Genomic DNA, 27,092 nt, shown 5'->3' with positions numbered 1-27,092 from the left:
AGAAAGTATCTGACAGGGGGACACAGGTTGAAAAATCATGAAGAACTGTATTAACTGGAAGAGTGTCAACTAGAAGGATAGATTGACTTCTTTGGTGCCCTCCACATCAAGGAGTCTTGAATAAGTGAGTGGCCCTTACTGAGCATGACTGCTGCTGAGTTCCTTGAGAGATTGTCTTACTTGGCAGCCAATGGCTGCCTGGGCTTTTGGGATATTCTCAGCCTCCTACTTACCACATAAATGTATTGGCACAGTACTTGCATATGGTAACAAACTGAATGTGCAATTAGTTTGCCCGTGCAACTCTTGCAATATGGTCTTATGTAAAAGTGGTGAGCCAAAGCCACAGGAAAGTTTATGAAACAGAGAAAAGTAGCAGGAATACATTCATTCCCTGGGTAAAAAAGGCTCACACGGGTTCTAAGTTCTCCTGACCATGTTAGTGTGCACTGTTTCAGGCCAGCTTATTCTTTCATTCTTCCTTTCTGAATACCACCACCATAAGGAAGCTTGCCGTGTTCACTTTAAAGTTGTCTTCCACCTAACTGTAAACCCAGATATAGGAGAAATCAAGAAACAGGAAAACTCCCTGTTATACTTATTTCCTTAGCTCAGTGTGAGACAGATTGAGGTCAAGTTTCACACAAAATAACCCCACCAACACCCAAAGTGTGTTTTGGGAGGTTTCTAGGATGCAGTCACATCTATTTCTCATCTGCCTTCAATGTCCCCCCTTCCTGGTGTCCATGTCAGCCTCTGTACAACAATATCATGGTCATTGTGATCAACACATCCAACCTAGGATGCCCCTCAGGGCTCAGCCAGGCATTGCATTTTCATAGCTTTCCAGTTCTCTTTGCTTATTCTCTTGAGTGTTCTCTCCAGTTGGGTCATTTGCAATTGTTAATCAAAGAGTGGACACTGCTTGGGGTGCCTGGGTGGCTCAGTCGGTTGGGCATCTGACTTCGGCTCAGGTCATGATCTCATGGTCTGTGAGTTCAAGCCCCACGTCAGGCTCTGTGCTAACAGCTCAGAGCCTGTAACCTGCTTTGGATTCTGTGTCTCCCTCTCTCTCTACCCCTCCCACGCTCATGCTCTGTCTCCCTCTCTGTCAAAAATAAATACACATTAAAAAAATTTTAATAAAAAAAGAGTGGACACTACTTACAAGAGGGAGGTAATCCATAAAATATTGGCAGCACACACAGCTTCCCTTTTGCCTCTCATACACAGTTCCAGGATTATGCCATTTGCTATCTGTGAAGGAATCACTTTAGAAAGCCATTACCTGGTTAATGTACATTCACATTGACATTAGACTGATGCTCACTGTGGTAAAAATCAGAGGCAGTGAAAAATGTTTTAAAAGATTACAATTATCTGACATTAAACACGTTAAGCTGGAGGTATCTTCCTCCAAAGTAATGTAGCATGATTTTTAAAGGATTGTTAACACGCCCGGATTGGGATAAAGTTATACCAAACAATACCAATAAACTCCATATTTATCAGGAAAAAAATAAGCTCTACTGTGGGTAAAATGCCATCAAAGAGCATTGCATGTTAAAGAGAAATGGTTTGTGAAAGGAAATGTCAGTCAATGCAGCAAACTTCATGATTGTCTTATTTTGAGAAATTCCCACAGCCAGTCTACAAAAGACTCATTATAGACTTGAGGACACCTGCAGATTGAAGGTGAGGGGATGGAAAACAATCTGTCATGCTAATGGATGTCAAAAGAAAGCCATGATGGCCATACTTATATCAGACAAACTAGACTTTAAATTAAAGACTGTTACAAGAGATGAAGAAGGGCCTTATATCATAATTAAGGGGTCTATCCATCAATAAGAGCTAATAACTGTGAATGTTTATGCCCCCAACTTTTAAGCCCAAATATATGTCAATCACAAACCTAAGCAAACTTATTGATAATAATACTGTAATTGTAGGTGACTTTAATACTCCACTTACAACAATGGACAGATCATATGGCAGGAAATCAATAAAGAAACAATGGCCTTGAATGATACACTGGACCACATGGACTTGACAGATATATTCAGAACTTTTCATCCCAAACAGCAGAATATACATTCTTCTTGAGTGCACATTGAACAGTCTCCAAAATAGATCACATACTGGGTCACAAAATATAAGAGGATTGAGATCATACCATGCATATTTTAACATCACAACACTATGAAACATGAAATCAACAACAAGAAAAAATTTGGGAAGCCTCCAAATTCATGGAAGTTAACGACCACCCTATTAAAGAATGAATGGGTGAACCCGGAAATTAAAGAAGAAATTAAAAACATAAACAGAAGCAAATAAAAATGAAAATATGACAATGCAAACACTTTGGGATGCAGCAAAGGCCATTCTATGAATAAAATATGTTACAATTCAGATCTATCTCAAGAAGCAATAAAAATCTGTATTTGGATACAGAACCTAACCTTACACCTAAAGAACTAGAAGCAGAGCAGCAAGGAAACCCCAAAGCCAGCAGAAGAAGAGAAATAATAAAGATTGGAGCAGAAACAATATAGAATTCAGAAAAACAGTAGAACATATCAATGAATCTAATAAGTGTTTTTTGAAAGAATAAACAAAATTGATAAACCCCTAGCCTGATTTCTCAAAAAGAAAAGAGAGAGAACCCAAATAGGTAAAATCACTAATGAAAGGGGAGAGATCACAACCAACACCACAAAAATACAAACAAATATTAGAGAATACTATGAAAAATTACATTCCAATAAACTGGACAATCTGGAAGAAACGGACAAATTCGTTGACACCCACACACTAACAAAATTCAAACGGGAAGAAATAGAAAATTTGAATAAAGCCATAACCAGCAAAAAAAAATTGAATCAGTTATCAAGTCTCCCAACAAATAAGAGTTCTGGGCCAGATGGCTTCCTAGGGGAATTCTACCAGACATTTAAAGCAGAGTTAATACCTGTTCTTCTCATGCTGTTCCAAAAACTTGAAATGGAAGGAAAGCTTCCAGACTCATTCTATGAAGCCAGCATTACCTTGATTCCCAAAAGCAGACAAAGACCCCACTATAAAGGAGAATTACAGGCCAATATCCCTGATGAACATGGATGCAGAAATTCAGAAGAAGATAGTAGCAAATCGAATTCAACAGTATATTAAAAGAATTATTCACCATGGTCATGTGGGATTCATTCCTGGGCTGCAGGGATGGTTCAATATCTGCAAATCAATCAATGTGATGCATCACATTAGTAGAAGAAAAGATAAGAAACATCCTGTCAATAGATGCAATAAAAAGCATTTGACAAAATACAGCATCCTTTCTTGATAAAAAAAAAAAAAACCTTGAGAAAGTCGGGATAGAAGGAACATACCTTAATATCATAAAAGCCATATGTGACAGTCCCACCACTAATATCATCCTCAATGGGGAAAAACTGAGAGCTTTCCCCCTGAGATCAGGAACATGACAGAGATGTCCACTCTCACTATTGTTGTTTAACATAGTGTTGGAAGTCTTACCCTCAGCAATCAGACAACAAAATGAAATAAAAAGCATCAAAATTGTCAAAGAAGTCAAACTTTCACTTTTTGCAGATGACATGATACTCTTCATTGAAAACTCAAAATACTCCACCAAAAAAACTACTATGACTGATACATGGATTCAGCAAAGTTGCAGGATATAAAATCAATGTACAGAAATTTGTTGCATTTCTATACACCAATAATGAAGCAATAGAAAGAGATATCAAGGAATTGATTCCATTTACGACTGCACTAAGGACCATAAAATACGTAGGAATAAACCTATCCAAAAAGGTAACAGATATGTATCCTGGAAATTATAGAAAAACTTATGAAAGAAATTGAAAAAGACACAAAGAAATGGAAAAACATTCCACATTCATGGATTGGAAGAACAAATATTGTTAAAATATCAATACTACCCAAAGCAATATACACATTCAATGCAATCACAATCAAAATAACACCAGCATTCTTCTCATAACTAGAATAAACAATCCTAAAATTTGTATGGAACCACCAAAAAAAAAAAAACCCGCAAATAGCCAAAGTAATGTTGAAAAAGAAACCAAAGCTAGAAGCATCAAGATCCTGGACTTTAGCCTGTACTACAAGGACATAATCATCGAGACACCATGGTATGGGCACAAAAACAGACTCATAGACCAATATAACAGAATAGATAACCCAAAACTGGACCCACAAATGTATGTCCAACTAATCTTTGGCAAAGCAGGAAAGAATATCCAATGGAAGAGTCTCCTTAGCAAGTGGTGCTGAGAGAATGGGACAGCAGATGCAGAAGAATGAAGTTGGACCACCTTCTTACACCATAAACAAGAATAAACTCAAAACGGATGAAAGACCTAAATGTGAGACAGGAAAACACAAAATCCTGGAGGAGAAAGGAGGCAACAACCTCTTTATCCCAGCCACAGCAGCTTCTTATTTGACATGTCTCCAAAGGCAAGGGAATTAAAAGCAAAAATGAACTATTGGGACCTCATCAAGATAAAAGCTGTACAGCAGAGGAAACAACAAAACTAAAAGGCAACCAACGGAATGGGATAAGATATTTTCAAATAACATATTGTATACAGGGTTAGTATCCAAAATCTATAACAAACTTACCAAACTCAACACCCACAAAACAAATAATCCAGTGAAGAAATGGCCAGAAGACATGAACAGATACTTTTCCAAAGAAGACATCCAGATGGCTAACAGACACATGAAAAGATGTTCAATGTCACTCATCATCAGGGAAATATAAATCAAAACTACAATGAAATATATCACCTCTCACTTCTTCAGAATGGCTAAAATTAAGAACACATGAAACAAAAAATGTTGGCAAGGAGGTGGAGAAAGGGGAACTCTCTTACACTATTGGTGGGAATGCAAACTGGTGTAACTACTCTGGAAAACAGTATGGAGGTTCCTCAAAGTATTAAAAATAAATAAAAAATAAATAGTAAAAATTAAATATAGAATTACTGTATGACCCAGCACTACTAGGAATTTGTCTAAAGGATACAGGAGTGCTGATTCATAGGGGCACAGGTGCCCCAATGTGCTATCAACAATAGCTAAATTATGGAAAGGGCCCAAATGTCCATCAACTGATGAATGGATAAAATTAGTATGGTACACACACACACACACACACACACACACACACAATGGAATACTGCTTGGAAATGAAAAAGAATGAAATCTTGCCACTTGCAACAACGTGGATGGAACTGGAGGGTATTATGCTATGTGAAATAAGTCGATCAGAGAAAGACAGATATCATATGTTCTCACTCATATGTGGAATTTGAGGAATTTTAACAGAAGACCATGGGGGAAGGGAAGGAAAAAACAGTTACAAACTGAGAGTGAATCAAAACATAAGGGACTCTTAAATATAGAGAACAAACTGATGACTGATGGAGGGGGTGCGGGGGGGGGAGGGGAATGGGCAGTGGACTTTAAGGAGGGTACTTGTTGGTATGAGTACTTGGTGTTGTATGTAAGTGATGAATCATGGGAACCTACTCCCGAAGCCAATAACATACTGTATAGTCTTTATGTTAGCTAACTTGACAATAAATTATATTAAAAAAAGTACCAAATTGCCACAGCCAGCCCAACCTTCAGCAACCACCAGCCTGATCAGTCAGCAGCCATCAACAATAAACCCAGACTCTCCTCCAGCATAAGGATTATGACTTGCTGAAATCTCATGTGATGGTTGACATTTGTTAAGCAATAAAGCATTTTTTATTAAGTTTTTATTTAAATTCCAAAATAGTTAACATAAAGTGTTATATTAGTTTCAGGTGTACAATATAGTGATTCAACACTTATATACAACACCTGGTGCTCATCACAAGTGCACTCCTTAATCCTAATCACCTTTTCCACCCATCCCCCCATCTACCTCTCCTCTGGTAACAGTTTATTCTCTACAGTTAAGAGTCTGTTGCTTGGTTTGCCTGCACCTCTCTCTCTCTCTTTCTCTCTCTTCCCCCTCCCTTTGCTGGATTGTTTTGTTTCTTAAATTACACAAATGAGTGAAATCATATAGTATTTTTCTTTCTCCGACTGACTCCGACTTCCCTTAGCAAAATACTCTCTAGCTCTATCCATATCATTGCAGATGGCAAAATTTCACTCTCTTTTATGGCTGAGTAATATTCCATTGTGTATATATACCACATCTTCCTTATCCATGCATCAATCAAGGGACACTTACGCTGCTTCCACAATTTTGCTCTTGTAATAATGCTGCTACAAACTTAAGGGTGCATGTATCTTTGAATTAGTGTTTTTGTATTCTTTGGACAAATACCCAGTAATGTGATTACTGGACCATAGGAAAGTTCTATTTTTAGCTTTTTGAGGATCCTCCATACTGTTTTCCACAGTGGCTGTACAAGTTTGCATTCCCACCTGCAGTGAATGAGGTTTTTTTTTCTGAACATCCTTGCCAATCCTTTCTTTTATTTTTAATTTTAGCCATTCTGACAGGTTTGAGATGATATCTCATTGTAATTTTGATTTGCATTTTCCTGATGAGTGATGTTGAGCATCTTTTCATGTGTCTGTTGGCCATCTGGGTGTCTTCTTTGAAGAAATGTCTTTTCATTTATTCTGCCCATTTTTAATTGGATTATTTGTTTTCTAGGTGTTGAATTGTATTAGTTCTTTATATATTTTGGATACTAACCCTTATTTGAATATGTCATTTGCAAATATCTTCTCCCATTCAGCAGGTTGCCTTTTAATTTTGCTGATTGTTTCCTTCACTGTGCAGCACCTTTTATTTTTATGTACTCCCAATACTTTATTTTTGCTTTTATTTTCCTTGTTTCAGGAGACATATCTACAAAAATGATGCTGTGACCAATGTCAGAGAAATTACTACCTGTGCTCTCTTCTAGGATTTTTAGGATTTCAGGTCTCACATTAAGTGTTTAATATATGCTGAGTTTATTTTTGTGTATGGTGTAAGAAATTGGTCCAGTTTCATTCTTTTGGATATAGCTGCTATTCAGGGTCTTTTGTGATTCCATATAAATTTTAGGGTTGTTCCAGTTCTTTGAGAAATACCACTGATGTTTTGTTAAGGATTGCATTAAATGTCTAGATTGTTTTGGGTGGTATAGACATTTTAACAATATTTATTCTTCCAGTCCTTAAGCATGGAATGTCTTTCCATTTCTTTGTGTCATCTAAAGAACAGTGCTTTAATCAGTGTTTTACAGTTTTCAGAGTACAGGGCTTTCATCTCTTTTGCTAAGTTTATTCCTTCCTACTTTATTATTTTTGGTGCAATTTTAAATGGGATTGTTTTCTTAATTTTTCCTTCTGCTGCTTCATTATTATTATGTGGAAATGTATCAACTTTTCTGAACATTGATTTTGTATCCTGCAACTTTACTAAATTTATTTATCAGTTCTAGCAGTTTTTTGGTGGAGTCTTCAGATTTTTCTCTATATAATATCATGTCATCTTGAAATAGTGCAAATTTTACTTCTTACCAATTTGAATGCCTTTTATTTATTTTTCTCATCTGACTGCTATGGCTAGGACTTCTAGTACTATGTTAAATAAAATTTGTGAGAATGGAGATCCTTGTCTTGTTCATGATCTTAGGAGAAAAGTTCTCTCAGTCCCCCCCTGCATTGAGTGTGATATTCACTGTGAGTTTTTCATATGAGACATTTATGTTAAGGTATGTTCCCTTTAGACCTACTTTGTTGAGGTTTGTTGTTGTTGTTGTTGTTTTCACAAATGGGTGTGTAGTTTGTCAGATGTTTTTTTTTTCTGCATCTATTGAAATGATCATGTGATTTTTGTTCTTTCCTCTATTGACGTGATGTATCACATTGATTAATTTGCTAATATTGAACCATTGAACCGTCCTTGGAATAAATCCCCCTTGATAGTGGTCAATGATTATTTAAATGTATTGTTGGATTCAGTTTGCTAGTATTTTGTTGAGAATGTTTGCATTTATGTTCAACAGAGATATCAGTTTGTAGTTCTCTTTTTTGTGCTGTCTTTATCTGGTTTTGGTACCATGGTAATGCTGGCTTCATAGAATGAATTTGGAAGTTTACCTTCCTTTTCTATTTTTTGGAGTATTTGGAGAATAGGTATTAACTCTTCTTTAAATGTTGTCTTGTCCTGGACTTCTGTTTTTTGGGAGGTTATTATTATTATTATTATTATTACTGATTCAATTTCTTTGCTTGTTATAGGTCTCTTCCAGTTTTCTGTTTCTTCCTGATCCAGCTTTGGTAGGTTATATGTTTCTAGGAATTTATCCATTTCCTCTAGGTTGTTCAATTTGTTGGCATATAGTTTCTCATAATATTCTCTGACATTTGTTGGTATTTCTGTGGTGTTGGTTGCTCTTTCTCCTCCATCATTTATTGTTTTATTTATTTGAGTCCTTTCTCTCTCTCTCTCTCGCTCTCTCTCTCTCTCTCTCTTTTTTCTGATGAGTATGGCAAAAGGTTCACCAATTTTTGTTTTTCTTTTCAAAGAACCATTGATCTGTTTTATAGGGGTTTTTTTAGGTTTTTTTTTTTTTTTTCTATATCATTTGTATCTGCTCTAATCTTTGTTTCCTTCTTTCTGCTAGGGTTTTGGTTTTATTTCCTCTTTTTCTAGCCCCTTTATATGTAGAGTTAGGTTGTTTGAGTATTTTTCTTTTAGAGACAGGCCTGTATTACACTAAACTTCCCTCTTAGAACTGCTTTTGCTACATCCCAATGATTTTTGGACTGTTGTGTTTCATTTTCATTTGTTTCCATGTAATTTTTTATTTCTTTTTTGATCTATTGGTTGACCCATTTATTAGTTAGTAGTATATTATTTAACCTCCATGTATTTGTGCTTTTTCCAGATTTTCTCTTTTGATTGATTTTTAATTTCATAGCATTGTCAGAAAAGATACATCATATGACTTAAATCGTTTTTAATTTGTTGAGACTTGTTTTGTGGCATAATATGTGATCTATTCTGGAGAATGTTCTATATGCACTTGGCAAAATATGTGATTTATTCTGGAGAATGCCCCATGTTCACTTGAAAAGAATGTGTATTCTGGTATTTTATTTTTGTGGAATGTTCTGAATATATCTGTTATGTCCATCTCATTCACTGTGTCATTCAAAGCCACGATTTCTTTGTTGATTTTCTAATTGGATAATCTGTCCAGTGATATAAGTGTGGTTTTAAAGTACCCTACTATTATTGTAATACTATTGATTTGTTCCTTTGTTGTTAACTGTTTCATGTATTTGGTCCCTCTCATGTTGGGTGCATATTTATAATTGTTATATCCTCTTGTTGGATGGTCCCCTTTATTATTATTTAGTGTCCTTGTTTGTCTCTTGTTACAGTCTTTTTTAAAGTCTATTTTGTCTGATATAAGTACTGTTACTATGGCTTCCTTTTGACATCTATTTTAATGATAAATATTTCTCTATCCCCTCATTTTCAATCTACAGATGTCTTTAGGTATGAAATGAATTTCTTGTAGACAGCATATAGATGGGTCTTGGTTTTTTAAATCCATTTTTCTACCCTATTTCTTTTGATTGGAGCATTTAGTCTATTTACATTCAAAGTAATTATTGATAGATATGTATTTAGTGCCATTTTGTAACTTGTTTTGGAGTTATTTCTCTGATCCATTCTTCTTTTGCTCTTTCATGGTTTCCTTTAGTGATATACTTGGATTCACTTCTCTTTATTGTGTGCATAGTTATTAGTGGTTTTTGATATATGTTTACCTTTGTATATATAACCTCTTCTGCATATAGCAGTCTATATTAACTTGATCATCACTTAAGTTTGAACCCATTCTTTACTCCTCTCCTCCCAACATTTTAGGTATCTGGTATCATATTTTACATCCTATTATTTTGTGAATACCTTGACTGATTTTTACCGATATACTTATTTTTCATACTTTTATTTATGGTCTTTCCCTTCTACTCAGTGAGTCACTTCAATAAAATATTTTTAAATTAAGGTATGCACATTGTCTTTTTAGACATAATGCCATTGCACATAATGTAGTGCATATGTATATGTATATTTCATATAATGTAGTGTAGTATGAACATAGCTTCTCTATGTACTGAGAAACAAAATATTTATTTGACTTGCTTTACTTGTAATATTCACTTTATTTCAGTGGTCTGGAACCAAACCTGCAATATATCTGCTATGCCTGTAGTTACTTTAAATGGAAATGGATTACATTCTCCAATTAAAGACACAGTGTCCGAGTAGATTAAAAAATAAGATCCAACTCTATTTTGGCCACAAGAGGTTCACTTTAGCATTAGGAACACAAATAAGCTAAAAACGAAGGACTAGAAATGGTATTCTATGTAAGTGTTAATCACAAAAGAGTAAGAATGACAATACCTATATATAAGGAAAAATGAACTATATGTCAAAAAGCTGTCAAAAGAGAAAAAGATGGTCATTATATAGTAATTATTATGTCATTTATCAAAGGATATAGCTATTGTAAATACACATGTACAAAATATCCAATGCAAAGCAAATATTAACAGAAATAAAGAGGGAAATAGAACAATAAAATAATAGTAGGGGATTTTAATAACTTACTTTTAAAAACGCTCATTCATATGGAAAATAAGGAAATAGTTGACTTGAACAACAATATAGACCACATGGACCTAAAAGAGCTATGCCTAACATTCCACTCAACAGCAGAAGAATACACATTTTTAAAGCACACACAGAACATTCTCCAGGATAGATTATATATTGGGCCACAAAACAAAGCCTAACAAATTTAAGAAGGTTGAAGTTGTACCACGTATCTTTTCTGACCAAAATGGTATGAAACTAGAAATAAATAACTGGGGAAAAATAGAATAAAATTACAAATATTTGGAAACCAATTAAAGAATAAATCAAATTGGAATACAAAAATTATCATGAGACAAATAAAAATAGAAATACATATACAAAAGCTTATGGGATAAAGTAAAAGCTGTTCTAAGAAGGAAGTTTATAGTGTCCAATGCCTACATTAAGAAAAAAGAAAGATCACAAATAGACAACCTAGCTTTAAATTTCAAGGAACTAGAAAAAAGAACAAAATAAGGCCAAAGGTGGCAGAAGAAAGGGAAAAGTAAATATCACAGTGAAAATAAAGGGAATAAAGACCAGAAAAATAGAAAAATAATTCAAAGAAATTAAGTGTTTTTTTTACAAGATAAACAAAATTGACATTTATTTAGACTAAGAAAAAAGAGTAGGCTCAAATAAAATTATAAATAAAAGAGGAGTCATTATAACTGATACCACAGAAATCTAAAGAATCTTAAAGAGATACCTGTGAATAATTAAATGCCAACAAATTTGATAACCTAGAAGAAATGGCTAAATTTCTAGAAACATACAAGCTACTAAGACTGAAGTATGAAGAAATAAGAAATCTGACCGGACCAATAATGAGTAAGAAAATTAAATCAGCAATCAAAAACCTCCCAACCAAGAAAAGTTTCACAGTCAAATGTCTTCACTGGAAAATTCTACCAAACATTAATGAAGAATTAATACCAATCCTTCTTAAACCATTGGAAAAACTTTAAGAAGAGGGAATAATCATATCTCTTTTTATGAGGTCAGCATTACCTTGATACCAAAGCCAAATGAGGATAATATGAAACAGGAAAACTGTAGGTCAGTAACCCTGATGAACATAGATGCAAAAATCCTCAACATTAATACTAGAAAACTGAATTCAGCAACAGATTAAAAGGATCTTACACCATGGTCAATGGAGATTTATCCCTAGGATGGATACAAGGACAGTTCTATATAACAAACAATAAATGTGACACATCACATTGATAGAACGAAGGATAAAAATTATATGATAATTTCAATATATCCAGAAAAAGCATATTCATCAATATTATTTCATGATAACAATTGTCAAAAAATTAGGTGTAGAAAGAATGTACTTCAATATCAAAAAGGCCATATATGACAAACCCACAGCTAACATTATATTCAAAGTTGAAAAGCTGGAAGCTTTTCTTCTAAGATCAGGAACAAGGATGTCTACTGTGTCCACTTTTATTCAGCATAATACTTGTAGTTCTAGCCAGAGAAGTTAGTCAAGAAAAAGAAAAAATATGTGTCTGAATAAGAAAGGAAGAAGTAAAATTATCTGTAGATGATATGATTTTAAATTTTATTTTAATGTTTATTTATTTTTGAGAGATAGAGAGACAGAGAGACAGAGAGACAGAGAGAGAGACAGAGCACAAGTTGGGGAGGGGCAGAGAGAGAGGGAGACACAGAATCCGAAGCAGGCTCCAGGATCTGAGCTGTCAGCACAGAGCCTGATGCAGGGCTCAAACCCACAAACTGTGAGATCATGACTTGAGCTGAAGTCAGTCGCTTAACTGACTGAGCCACCTAAGCGCCCCTGGATGATATGATTTTATATAGAAAAAAAGTCTAAACACTCCACCAAAAGATTGTTAGAACTAATAAGAAAATTCAGTAAAGTGCAGCGTACAAAATCTGTATACAAAATTCACTTGTGTTACATACTAACAATTAACTATCCAAAAGGAAAAAAGTAAAAAAGAATTAAGAAAACCATCCCATTTACAATAGCATAAAAATATTTAGGAAAAAGTTTAACCAAGGAGTTGAAGACCTGTGTAAGCTTATGCACAGCAAAGAAAACAACAGAGTGAAGAGAACCTACATAATAAATGATATTTGCAAGCCATGTATCTGTTAAGGGGTTAATATCCAAAATATATAAGGAAGTCCTAAAACTCAGTAACAAGAAATTTTAAAAACCTTCCCATTTACAGTAGCCTCAAAAAATACTTAATAAAAAAATTAAACCAAGGAGTTGAAGACCTATGCACTGAAAATTAGAAGACATTGATAAATAAATTGAAGAAGACACAAATAAGTGGAAAGATATTTTGTGTTTATGTATTAAAAACATTAATATTGTTAAAATGTCCATACTACCCATAGATATCTACAGGCTCAATGCAATTCTATATGTTTGACTTTTTTAGATTCTACATATAAATGAGATCATGCAGTTTTTTTCTTTGTGTCTGCCTTATTCCCTTTAGCATAATATCTTCCAGGCTTATCCATATCATTGCAAATGGCAGGATATCTTTCTTTTTTTATTTTATTTTTTTGATAGACAGAGAACAAGTGGGGGAGGGGCAGAGAGAGAAGGAGACACAGAATCCAAAGCAGGCTACAGGCTCTCAGCGGTCAGCACAGAGCCAGATGCGGGGCTCAAACTCACAAATTGCAAGATCATGACCTGAGCTGAAGTCGGATGCTCAACCGACTGAGCCATCCAGGAGCCCCAGGATATCTTTCTTTTTTAAGGCTGAATAGTATTCACATATGTGAATATATGTATATCACATTTTCTGTATTCATTCATCCTTTAATAGACACTTAGCTTACATATCTTGTTATCTTTTTAATTCTTTCCATCATAAGTAGACATGAATTTATACTCCTTTAATTCTTATCACCTCCCATTTGAGGCTGGTAAATTGAGATCCATTTTATAGTGAGGTCCTTGGATGCTCAGAGGGAAAGTATTTTGCCCAATCCACATTACTTCTAAACAACAGTGCAGCAATTTGCATCAATCTCATTCCAGAGCTCATTTGTCTACTGTATAATGTCTAAACACTCTTCTGAGAAGGCACCAAATCCTTTTATTCACCACTGTGCTTTACCCCTATTATCTTACCCCCAAACTTGTTATTCCTCTTGTATAAAGTATTTCAATGAGTCTGCTCACTAACATCATGGACTCCTTCGCACCTCCATATCTAAGCACTGTCCATTCTCCCTCTTTAATATCTCTTGAATCTATCTCTCTTTGGTGCTGGTATTCTAATTTAGATCCTTCTCATCAGCAGTATCCTATCTGGTCTCCCTACCTCAGTCTCTCTAGTCTAGTCAACTTTTAATAATAAACCTAAAGGGATATTCTAAAAATGCATTTGATAATACCACTTCCCTGTGGTCATACTCACTTCAGCCCAGTGATAAAGTTCATACTCATGGCATTCATTCATTGCCTTCATGATACAGCCCCAACCCACCTTAACAACCTCATCTCCAACTACCCACACTTATCATCTAAAATTGGTTCCTATGCTCAAACCACACTAAACTTTACTCTTAGTTTACATTTTCTTAGGCAAACTATGATCTTTCACTCCTCTAAGGTGTTCTGTCTGAAGTTCCCTTTCCCTCGTTTTCTACCTATTGTAATCCCTCAAGGCCCAACTCAAATGTTACTCCTTTTGAAAGATCTTCTTCAGCCCCTCCAAGTAGAATTAGCACTGTCCTCCTCATAGCACTTATTTGCATTATTCTACTTGTATTATAATAATTGATATATTTCTCCTGCTATACTAGTATGATACATCTCAAAGCTTCTCCCTACCACTTACCCACATGTAGAAGAGAGGGCCCCAGTTGGCTACTTGCCTATTTGTGAGGCCTCCCTGTCTTTCCTGATTCACTCTCAGTTTTCTGCAGTTTATGAAGTGGGCTATGTGTTTTCTTGTGGAAATGGATGACTAGCTAAAGAAAGGGAATGATACTGAACACTTTTTACCTGACAAGAGCAATAAACTCTCTCTTCAGAAAGAGTGTGAACTCTAGAAACAAACTTCTAGCTTTGAAAATTGGCTCTGCCACATTAACTTTGTGACACTGATCTTCCCAGTGCCTTAGATTCCTTATCTGTAAAGTAGGACTAATAAAGAGTTCACTACTTTATAGAGCAGTTTTGAAAATAATGGTGAGATAATCCATGTAAAGCACTTAGAACAGGGTCTGGCACAGAGAAAGTGCCCAAATAATGGTATCTGTTACCATTACCATCACAGTCATTATTATCATCACTACCATTTTGTTATTATTATTCAGCATATCCCAGAACCTGGAAATATTTTCCCTTGGCGGAGGGTCTAGTTCCAAAGTCCCCATTGCTACTATCATTCTATCCCCTGTTTCCTTGAATCAGAAAAATATCCTTTCCTATGTAGAAGGTAGTGGCCTCTGTGAGACTGTATATGTGGCTCATCTTTATGACATTGGACCTCTTGTACTGTATTAAGATGGCAATAATGCTGTTATATCCTGTAGGGCACAGTCCATCCCTGTTGTCTCTTCTAAAGTAGAGCAGGGGTGAAATTTCCTAGGGTCTTTATACTAGAAGAAAGTATTCAAATAGAAACATGTAAATGAGATGTTGGGCCTAAAGCACATGAGAGAAGAAATTCATGTCACTGTTCACTTCATTGTTTTGAGGGGTAAATGTGCTTAAGATTACTCCTAAGTGCTGGAGGTTTACAGGTAGCCTCTGCCACAAGGCATGTCCTGGAAGCATATGATCTAGTTACATGGCTCTCTTGTGCTTATGCCCCTATTAGTTGTAAGCCTTCAGTAAATTTTTGTTTGAATGTTCTAATCTGATTTTTTTGAATGTCCTAGTGCTAGGATTATGAAAGCAGGACTATTTATCTACTTTGGGACAAAGTAGGGAAACTATAAAGGGAATCCTTTTGGCCCTGATCCCTATAATGGTAACAGGAGTGATTGGTAACAGGTTCTCAAATAGAAGAAAGCTCTCTGGGGGGGGGGGGGAAAGTCTTTGCAGCAAAACTTAGCCCTTCTTTCTCACATAAAAACTCTTGCCTCACTGCCTAATTGGAGCATAATAGCATAAGTAATGACTAGCAATTATAGAGTATTTATTATGTACCACACACTGAAATAAGTATACCATCTCATGTAACCCTGACTACTACCTCATGAGGTAGGTACTATTATTATTCCCATTATACTGAGGAGAAAACTTGAGGTATAGAGAGGTCATGGACTTGCCAAATGTCCTACAGTTGATAGGAAGCAGAACTGAAATTCAGACTTGGCCACTTGATTCCAAAGCCTGCATTTCTTTTAACATTTTACTATGGAGAGTTTAAAACATAAACTGAACTTAAAAAAAAAAAAGTATAACATACTCCCCGGTGCCTATCACACAGCTTTAACATTTACCACCATATGCCCATTCTTGTTTCATCTATACCCCACCCACATCCCCAAACAAGGCCTCATGTCACTTCATCCATAAATGTTTCAGTATATATCTCTAAAAGATAAAGACCTTTTTAAACTAAAATTACAATACCATCATTGTACCTGAAAGAAAAGCAAACAGTAATTCCTTAAGATCACTGTCCAGTCAGTGTTCAAATTTTCCTGTCATTTTTTTTTAAAAATCAGGATATAAATAAGATGCATGTATTACAACTGTTTGACATATTTCTCAAGTCTCATTTAGCCATCTAGAACGTGTTATTAACCACTACACTCTGATCTAGGGTTTCTACTATGAAGAAAGGTGCCACTTTCCTTAGAGCAGGAGTTCTAAATTAGGGAGTAACAGCTTTAAGGGAAGCTATGAATCTCTTAAAATTAGTTGTTAAAATTTTGCATGTATTTGTGTTGGTTAATTTGTCTTAGGAGAATATCCTTGGCTTTCATTAGAGTTGGGAGTTTATGAGGATGGAGAATGAAGTTAAATTCTGTTAAGTTTATTAACTTGAAATTTAAGAGAATTTAACAAATTAGTTTTGAGAGGAATAGAAATAGTTAAGGATTAATTGGTGTCACTTTAAAGAGAATAGAATTATAGGGGTGCCTGGGTGGCCCAGTCTGTTAGGCATCCTCCTTCAGCTCGGGTTATGATTTCACAGTCCATGAGTTCGAACCCCGCGCCAGCTCTGTGCTGACAGCTCAGAGCCTGGAGCCTGCTTTGGATTCTGTGTCTCCCTCTCTCTCTGCCCCTCCCCTGCTCATGCTCTCTCTCTGTTTCAAAAAGAAATAAAAACATTTAAAAAATTTTTTAAAAAGAATAGAATTATAATTGATCGGAAACTCTTAAGTCCTTTTTCAATTACATATCCTTTTGAATAAAGCATCTTGGTGTACTGTGGTGTTACTGAATTGTGGTGGTGAAAATCATACTCAGTTCTTGAACTGAATTCCCTATTTGTTGGAATCTGTGACTCGACATGAATTGGGGTAGGAAGAGACTGATTTTGTGAGATATCAGTGATTTGTTCCACAATAATAACCCCATTGAAAATGTGTACAATATTTCAATATTATGTGTGTATAAAAATGAAATGGTAATAAAGTTATCATTAATTTTCCCTCTTTGCACCAACTTTTCCTAGATGAAATCCAACATCAAACACCCAATGGTGTTATCACCAGCAGTATAGAACCCCCCAAGCTACCACAATACCCCAAACTGCCTATTCAGAGGAGTGGGGAAACTGATACTGAGAGGCAGTCCCCAAGCAGGCTTGTTTCAGATGGCAAGTTGGAGTCCTGTCCTGAAGTGGATGTGGGGAAGCTGGTGTCTAGGCTGCAAGATGGAGGAACCAAGGCCATATCAAAGGCCACCAATGGACCTGTGCCAGGCTCTGGGCCCACCAAAGCACCCTCTTTCCAAATAAAGAGACCAGCTCCTCGTCCCCTGACTCACCACAAGGAGGGTAAGTGCTTGGGAATCCCATTGAAACCAGAATTGAAACCAAATCTTTTGTGCATTGAGATCTTTCTGAGGTTGGAGATATTTAAATAGGAATCTGTTCCAGTTTACTACCACTAATATTGGAATGATGGTTAAGAACATAAAACCCATTCACAATAATCACTAGAATGTAAACTTAATGAGGGTGGTGATTTGGGGCCTGTTTTATTTACTTCTATATCCAAGTGTTTAGAACATTGCCTGACTATCACAAGGTAGGCACTTATTACTTGCATAATAAATTAATAATAATATTTTTTATAAATATTATTACTGCTACTGTTGCCATTAAGTATCTGCTATGTCCTTGGCACTGTACTAGGTATTGACAAACTATTTCTGATCTTCACAGCCTTACTATGGAGAATGTATTACTATTTTTTTTCCTACTAGAACTGAGGATCCTAGAGCTAAGTGACTTGACAAACGTTCATAGCTAGTAACTGGCCGAGCTGTGATCTCAATCTTACCAAGTCTGACAGGCACAAAAGCCTGTTTTATTTCCAATAAGGCGGAACTATCACTTTATGTTTCTATAAGAAACTTTGAAATTGGTGAACTGCTGGTTTCTCATTCTCACTTGCCAGATTAATCAAAATAAGGACAAAAGGGCACAACTTCTGCAAAACTATAGGATTTTTAAATTACAAATTCAAGATGTGGCTGACTTCTGTAAATTTAATTGGTTACTACATGTGGAGACTCATGTTTGGAGGTTGGAGCTAATCCAGAGGGTATCTGGAGAAGGGTACATAATTCTATGAAGATAGTATGGTATACTGGACAGAATATAGACTTTGATATCACAAAGGCTTGGATCCAAATTGTGGATATTTTATTTTCTTGATAGATGACCTTCTAAAAATATGCCTTGTTTTTTTATCTTGTCCTATTCCAAAAAGGATTTAAGGCATTTCACAATATAGAAAATACAAGAACTCAAAATAGTAAGAATAATTTATTCAACAAGTATTTATGTAATACTTACTGTATGCTTGGCCTCATTCTAAGTGTTGAGGACATAAGAATGAATAAGACACAAGGTCCCTACTCTCTTGAGCCTTATATCAGGGCTTAGCAAACTATGGCCTTAACTGGTTGAAAAAAATCAAAAGAAAAATAATATGTCATGACACATGAAAATTATATGAAATTCAAATTTCTGTGTCCATAATATACCACTTAACTTACATAGTGTCTAAAGCTGCTTTTATACTACAACAGCAGAATCTAGTAGTAGCAACAGAGACCTTCCAATGGCCTACAAGACCTAAAATATTAGCTATCTGATACTTTACAGAAGAAGTTTGCTGACTTCTGCCTTAGATTCCAGAGAATACAGGTGAGAAAAAATGAGGTCAAGAGAGAAAAAAAGGTAGTATAGTAAGGATATGGAAATAATGGAGTTCATACACAAAATGTTTGCTGTGAAGCCTTACATACTTGCTGGAGCAGTGTCACATATTTGTCTCCAAACTTTCTAGAGAAAATGAAAAGAGGAGGAACTTAATGGTAATATAAGTCTATGCTCTTAAGGTAACAACAAGCCACTTGTTCAAGTAAAAGTACAACTCATCCATTTTTGAGGCAAGAGAATACTTCTAAGAAGCATTTTCTCTCAAGAATTGTTGCATATAACAACCTTAACATGGGCTGATGGCATTGTCTCAGAGCACAATTCCGTAAAAGCTATTCTTTGGGAATCTGATAAGATTTCCACTAAGTAACTGACTCTGTGAATTATTTGTCTTGGCCCACTGATCCATCTGTCTGTATGATTAATAGTTATTTAACCTCTGTGCACCTAGGTTTCTAAATCTATAAATAGGAGAAACAGCTCATCTAACAGAATTATTGGTAGGGTTAGAAGAAATATAGGGGCGCCTGGGTGGCTCAGTCAGTTAAGCGTCCGACTTCGGCTCAGGTCATGATCTCACGGTCCGTGAGTTCGAGCCCCGCATCGGGCTCTGTGCTGACCGCTCAGAGCCTGGAGCCTGTTTCAGATTCTGTGTCTCCCTCTCTCTCTGACCCTCCCTCATTCGTGCTCTGTCTCTATCTCAAAAATAAATAAACCTTAAAAAAAATTAAAAAAAAAAAAGAAATACCAAAATTTCTGCCATATAATCAATATTCAAAATATGTTATTAATTCCCTACCCTGCTCTTCCCCTTTCTAAGATTTGCCTATTTAGGGAAATAACCAATTAACACCAGACTTCTATGTAGACACTGCTTCAATTTATAAGTCATGTATTGACCTTCACATCAATCTGGTAGAGTTGGGTAATTCAAGATATATTTTTCACGGAGAAGTTTGTTTTGCCTGCTACTAAGCCTTGAGGTCAGCCAGATCCTCTAAGGTCAGCACACCACAACTTAGCCCTCCCTAACTATTGCCTACTGTAGAGTTAAATTCTAGAGGAATTTCCCCTTCCCATTCCTCCACAGTCCTGCTCCAGGTTCCTGGCAACAGCTGCTCTGATCTAATAGTTTCAGTTAATATAATGATCTTACTGTCCATTATCAGTCAGACTGTCTAAATCTGGGCCACATCATTGCTTGGTTTTTGCTTTTTACCTTAAATTAGTCAGGAACAGGCTAGTGTTATGTAGCTTTTTTCAAAGATCCATGCCTCCAGCCTTAGCTACAGAAAACAGAACTGTGGTTGTAATCCTGGCCTTGGTGAAAAATGAGCCAAATTTATGATGTAGTTGCCTCTTTTTTTTGGGGGGGGGGGGGAGTTTTTAATTAAATTCCAGTTACTTAACATACAGTGTAACATTAGTTTCTGGAATAGAATTTAGTAATTCATCACTAACATATAACACCCAGTGCTCATCACAAGTGCCTTCCTTAATAACCTATCACCCATTTAACCCATCTCCCTACCTACATTCCTTCCAACAATGCTCAGTTTCTCCTATAGTTAAGAGTCTGTTCTATGGTTTGCCTCTCTCTTTCTTCCCCCTATGCTTATTTGTTTTGTTTCTTAAATTCCGCATATGAGTGAAATCATATGATATTTGTCTTTCTCTGACAGATTGATTTCTCTCAGTATAATACCCTTTAGTTCCACCCATGTTGTTTCAAATGGCAAGATTTCATTCTTTTTATGGCTGAGTAATATTCCATTGTGTGTGTGTATATTTCAAAACTTTTTTTATGCTTTATTTTTTTTTAATTTTTAAATGTTTTATTTTTGAGAGAGACAGAGCACAAGTGGGGGATGGGCACAGAGAAAGAGGGAGACACAGAATCCAAAAGAGTCTCTAGGCTCTGAGCTGTCAGCATAGAGGCTGACACAGGGCTTGAACTCATGAACTGCAAGATCATGACCTGAGCTGAAGTCAGCACTTAACCAACTGGGGCACCCAGGTGCCCCAAAACTGTTTTATTCTTTTATGAGTCAGTGGGCACATTTGGCCTCTTTCCATAATTTGGCTATTGTTGATAGTGCTGCTATAACCATCAAAATCTTAGAGGAGAACACAGGCAGCAACCTCTTTGACATCAGCCCATAGCAACTTCTTACTAACTACATCTCTATAGTTGCCTGTTTGTACTTCACTCATTCCCACCTCCTCACCTCTTATTCCCCCCCGCTTCCTCCCTATTTTGACCACCACTCCAGTGGTAGATTCCAGGCATCAGAACAGATATCAATTAAGCAAAGGCTGCAAACACCTCTGACCCTGAGCTATAATTAAGAGTTGTTGGCCCCAGGTACTGGCCAGCAGCCTTAATGACAGTCACCTCAGCTGACCCACTCTGTACTTTGCAGTTGTCACTCCATTTCAGCTCTTTGTTCAGAGTTTTGCCTACCATGTCAAAGGTCAATGCACAGTCCTCATTTCTTTAGTGATCCAACTATGCCATTTCCCTGTCCCCGATGTCCTCCCCTTGCATCAATCCAACATTTGGATTTGATATTGAGTGGGCTTGATATTCTTTACATTTTTCCTTAGCAATTAAAGATAGCAAACACAAAGTGCATGTTAAATTGCTTTGTTCCATGGCAGTCAACTTACAATAAAATCAATATTGTTTTCTGAGATAATTTTGGCAAGGGCTCTTTTCTGTTCCAGACATACAACTGGATATTTTCTCTTTTTCTGTTGTATCTAATCATTATGATAGGCCTATGAGGTAGGTTTCCTCCCTCATTTCACATTTATTTCCCCATTAAGGAAAAATTGAGGCTCAGAGAAGTGAAACAACTTCCCAGAGCCACCCACATTGTAAGATGTGGAGACAGAGATTGAACCTAGGCTTCTTGGGTACCAAATTTTAATTTCTTAAATGGTTTTAGCTACCTTCTTATTTCTATTTTCTAAGAAGCATTAACTTGTAGGAGAGAAAAATATACAAGCCTATATACTGTCCTTTAATCTCACTGCCTCTAATCAGGCCTGGCTTTGAAAAGGACTTGGGACTTTCCTCTGTATAGTTTCCAGAAAAGTACTTGGGACTTTCCTTTGGAGAGTGGGGTGGATAAAACATCTACTTATATGCATTTGTTCATTTATTTAGGTATAGTGCTATGCAACGGGGAGGACAATGATGAAAGGTCATGGTCCCTGCCCTCCAAGTGTTCATGGTGAGGCTGGCATGTAAGAAAACAGTCCCAGTCCAGTGTGATCCATGTTCTAAAGCTGGTGTGAATAAATTCCTGTAGGAGCATGGGGCAAAGAGACCTTCACTCTGCCTCAGGTTCTTCGATAAAAGTAAAGAATACATCCATACTGTAAAATACAATACATGTGTTTAGGAGCCCTTCTTAGCTCTTTTTCTCTGTCTTGACAAGAAATAAAAGACTTCATTCTGGTGATGTGTTCTAGAGTTTGGAGAAGAGAGCTTGTAAAGTCTTGCTCAGCCACAGGTCCACCAATTTTCCACTGGGCTAAGACATGCAGTCAGTGACATTTGTATCTGCTCTAGAAGTATTAGAAACAGACTTGCTCTTTCAGTAATTGGCTGTGCTGGCCATTATCCACATTTGTTTGTTTAGATTAATTATGCTTTAGTAATCTACTGTGTTTTATCTTCTTTCTCTGCCTTTCCTGGAGCCTAACTCCCAATTGATCCAAAAGAGTAATTGGTGGCTACAGGAGAAGAGAGGCTTTCAGATGAGCATGGCAGAATTTCATAGAAAGTAAGAGATGATTCTAGAAAACTTGGGGAATCTACAAAGAGAAAGAATCTCTCCTTATTTACCCTTTGGTTGGGTATATATAGATATAAGGAAAGCTGAAAGAAAGTTGCTAAATGTTGAGGACTGATGGTCATGAGGTACTGAGAAATCAACAAGTGCTAAGATTGGTTATGGTCATTTGACAGAGAATGGGGAGGGAAAGAAGAGGTTGGGCTGGAGAGGGAGGTCAAATTTGTAGTAAAAGTCAGGTTGTGGAGAAAGCTAAAAAGAAAATAAGAGAAGTACAGTTTGGTATAAAGATCATAACCTCAAAAGGCTTAGTGAAGTCTCAGATGTGACAGGCGCCAAAGTCTCCCAGGTGTGATTTTTAAACTTAGCTCTGCCTCAGAGCTGTGGGACCTTCATCAAGTCACAACCTCTCTGAGCCTTAGTTTTCTCATTTGTAAAATGAAGATAATAATTGTACCATAGGATTGCTGCAACAATGAATTGAGATATCTATGTGCTTGACACATAATGAATACTCAGTAAGTGGTAGCAGTTGTTTTGATTTTCCAGGAAGATAATTATTAGCTACATAATCTTAGGTAAATTTAACTTATTTGAGCCAGTTTTCTTACCTATAAATGGAGACAATGCCTACATTATAGGAAATGTTTTGTGGTTGTAAACTAAGATTAGGTATACAAAACATTTTGTAATACAATAGAAGTTCAAAATGGATAACAACCTCTCAGAAAATGGCATCCATAGAAGACAGTAGGTGTTTACTCTTCTCTATTTTGGAGCCTATGAGAAGCCTCAAGCCTCAAATGTAGATGTCATAATCGAGCTCAAAGCTACTATTTCCACCCTCAGACTTTCTATGACCCTGCCAAACACTGAGAAAAAGGAGGACTATTGTTGAGGAGAAGGGGGCAAGGAAGGATTTTTAACCATCTTGAGGTCCAGCTCAAGTACTATTCCTTCCTTGAAACCTTCTGACAATTCTGCCTCAGGGAAATCTCCAATACTTCACTTTTTTTGACATTCAAGTTTGACCCTTTAATGTCGGTCCTGAGGTACAGTATTCACACTTATTTCCCATATGTATGACTTCATTGTCCACCTCTGTTCTAAGTCCCTGGAGGGCAAGGTCTTTGTCAGATCACTTGTAAGAACATAAGGCTGGACACAAAAGCCCTCAAGAAACACTCAGTATATTTAAAACCTTTCCATTTAGCTTTAAGAATAGCCCTGAAATTTGGACATAAAATTTGGACATATCATGTTTGTTTGTGTGTGTCTCAAAGAGGTCACAACTGGGAACTTAAAAAAGAAAATCTTTTTACATTGTCTTTCTAATGGACTGAACTATGTGTTTCTTTACTCAATAAATATTTATTGAATATCAGTTATGTGCAAAGCAATTTACTTGGGCTTTTGGGGAATACAGAGATGAATCCCACCTGTATGTTGCTATCGAGTTGCTTGCATTCTAATAGGAGACATAGAGCCACCAAAACAAGGAACGTGGTTTAATAGTACAAGATGATTAGTGCGTTAGAAGTCAGAGAAAAGAATTTAGAGCATCTTAGGCTTGGAGCACTTAAGCTGAGTCTTGATGGATGATGTAAATTTGGGCATATGGGAATAGGGTAAAGGGAATGTGGGGAAAATATGATTAATTGTAAGACATGTATATAGAACAACAAATAGTACTGTTTGTGTGGACTGCAGGGTATGTGAAGATAAATAGTGGAAAGGTATATCGGAAATATCAGTTTAAGCCAAATGGAAGTGGATACTAACTTCTAGGTTAAAAAAAACACTTCAGTTTCTTTTTCAAGCAACAGGAAACTATGGAATCTAAATCTATATCTATAGAGAGATTTTTTTCAAGTTTGTTAAGTACATGAGCAGAACAGATTTCTAGAGTACTCCAAAAGCATCATTTAAAAGCCAGCAAGGGGAAACACAGGATATGGGTGGAAGATGGTGGAGTAGGAGGAGGTTGGGTGCACCTCCTCCTGCTGATCACTTAGTTTCCACCCACATCTGCCTAAATAGCCCAGAAAAAAGCCAGGAGACTAGCAGAACAGACACTCTGGAGCCAAGCGTAGACAAGAGGCCCACGGAAGGGGGTAGGAAGGGCAGAGAGGGGTTGCGTGCTACATGGACTGGCAGGAGGGAACCTGGGCAGTGCAGGGGCAGCCCGCCAGGCAAGACAGAGCCCCCAAAGTCTGGCTTGCATAAGCGGAGGGGCCAGACTCCGTGAGTTCTGACAGCCAGTGGGACTTAATATCTGGAATGTTAAAAGTCAACAGCTCTACTGTCGGAAAGCGGGGAGGGCGAGAGGATGCCAGAAGAGAGAGTTGTTGAGCCCCAGAAGACAGAGCTCAGCTAGGCAGGGGAACAAAGGCACTGGCAAGTGCCATTTCCCTCTCCCATCCCCAAGCCGAAATTCCAAAGGGAACCAGTTCCCATCACGGAACTTGCTTGCACCATGTAAATGCCCAATGCTGTGCGTCTGTGGATCCATCCCTGAAGCAGGCCTGCCTCCCTCCCGGTGCTGCAGGGCCCCTCCCACAGGGGACCACCAAGGGCAAAGCAAGCTAAGATTGCCCCTCCCACCCTTGTGCACCTTGCGGACCCATCCCTCTGATATGCCCTTGGCCATATCCCATCAAAGCAGCACGACAAGCCTGGCAGTGTGCAAGTAGCCCAGACAGGGGCCACACTACTCCACAGTGAGTCCTACCCCTGGAAGAGGGGAAGATAAGGTACACACCAGTCTGACTGTGGCCCCAGCAGTGGGCTGGGGGCAGATATTGGGTCTGACTGCAGCCCTGCCCACCAACACAAGTTACTCTGGACAGCACAGGGGAAGTGCTCTGCAGTTTGGAGCTACCACAGGGACTAGCCAAAATGACGAAATGGAAGAATTCTCCTCAAAAGAAACTCCAGGAAGTAGAGACAGCTAATGAATTGATCAAAACCGATTTAAGCAATATAACAGAACAATAATTTAGAATAATAGTCATAAAATTAATTGCTGGGCTTGCAAAAATCATAGAGGACTGCAGACAATCTATTACTACAGAGATCAAGGGACTAAAAAATAGTCATGAGGTGCTAAAAAATAATGCTATCAATGAGGTGCAAAATAAAATGGAGGCGGCCATAGAACGGATTGAAGGTCCAGAGGAGAGAATAGGTGAATTAGAAGCTAAAATTATGGAAAATAGGAAGCTGAGAAAAAGAGAGATAAAAATATCCAGGAGTATGAGGGGAGAATTAGAGAACTAAGTGATGCATCAAATGGAACAATATCTGTATCATAGGAATGCCAAAGGAAGAAGAGAGAAGGGCTGAAGGTGTACTTGAACAAATCATACCTGAGAACTTCCCTGATCTGGGGAAGGAAAAATGCACTGAAATCCAAGAGGCACAGAGAACTCCCTTCAGACATAACTTGAATCGATCTTCTGCATGACATATCATAGTCAAACTGGAAAAATACAAGGATAAAAAAAAAATTCTGAAAGCAGATAGGGATAAACAGGCCCGAAATCACAAAGGTAAACACATAAGAGTAGTGGCAGACATATCTACTGAAAGTTGGCAGGCCAGAAAGGAATGGCAGGAAATCTTCAATGTGATGAACAGAAAAAAAAAATGCAGCCGAGAATCCTTTACCCAGAAAGTCTGTCATTCAAAATAAGAGGTGAGATAAAGGTTTTCCCAAACAAAAACTGAAGGAATTCATCACCACTCAACCAGCCCTACAAGAGATTCTAAGGAGGATTCTGTGAGTGAAATGTTGCAAGGACACCAAAGAACCAGAGACATCACTACAAGCATGAAACCTATAGACATCACAATGACTTTAAATGCATATCTTTCTATAACACTGAATGTAAATGGACTAAATGTTCCAACCAAAAGACATAGGGCATGAGAATGGATAAGAAAACAATAACTATCTATTTTCTGTCTGCAAGAGACTCATTTTACACCTGAGGACACCTTCAGATTGAAAGTGAGGGGATGGATAACTATCTATCATGCTACTGGAAGTCAAAAAATGCTGGAGTAGCCATACTTATATCAGACAAACTAGACTTTAAATTAAAGGCTGTAACAAGAGATGAAGAAGGACATTATATAATGATTACAGGGTCTATCCATCAGGAAGAGCTAACAATTGTAAATATCTATGCACCAAATACAGAT

General features: G+C 37.0%; 1 protein-coding gene across 6 annotated transcripts in view; it reads left to right on the top strand.

Annotated features, from left to right (window-relative positions):
* The window catches only part of OPHN1 (oligophrenin 1), a 618,968-nt gene that overhangs the window by 541,524 nt on the left and 50,352 nt on the right, over positions 1-27,092 (top strand). For all 6 annotated transcript variants that reach the window (XR_006710966.1, XM_045472066.1, XM_045472065.1 and 3 more), the window contains one exon: positions 17,365-17,688. Coding sequence is in view for 5 of the 6 variants with exons in the window: in XM_045472066.1 (XP_045328022.1) it covers positions 17,365-17,688 (324 nt within the window). In the remaining variant the exon portion in view is untranslated. The remainder of the gene's footprint in view (positions 1-17,364; positions 17,689-27,092) is intronic.

Source organism: Leopardus geoffroyi, chromosome X (genome assembly GCF_018350155.1).
Source record: "Leopardus geoffroyi isolate Oge1 chromosome X, O.geoffroyi_Oge1_pat1.0, whole genome shotgun sequence".
NCBI lineage: Eukaryota > Metazoa > Chordata > Mammalia > Carnivora > Felidae > Leopardus > Leopardus geoffroyi.
Note: the sequence above shows the minus strand (reverse complement) of the source record. Positions and strands in the feature narration are given on the sequence as shown.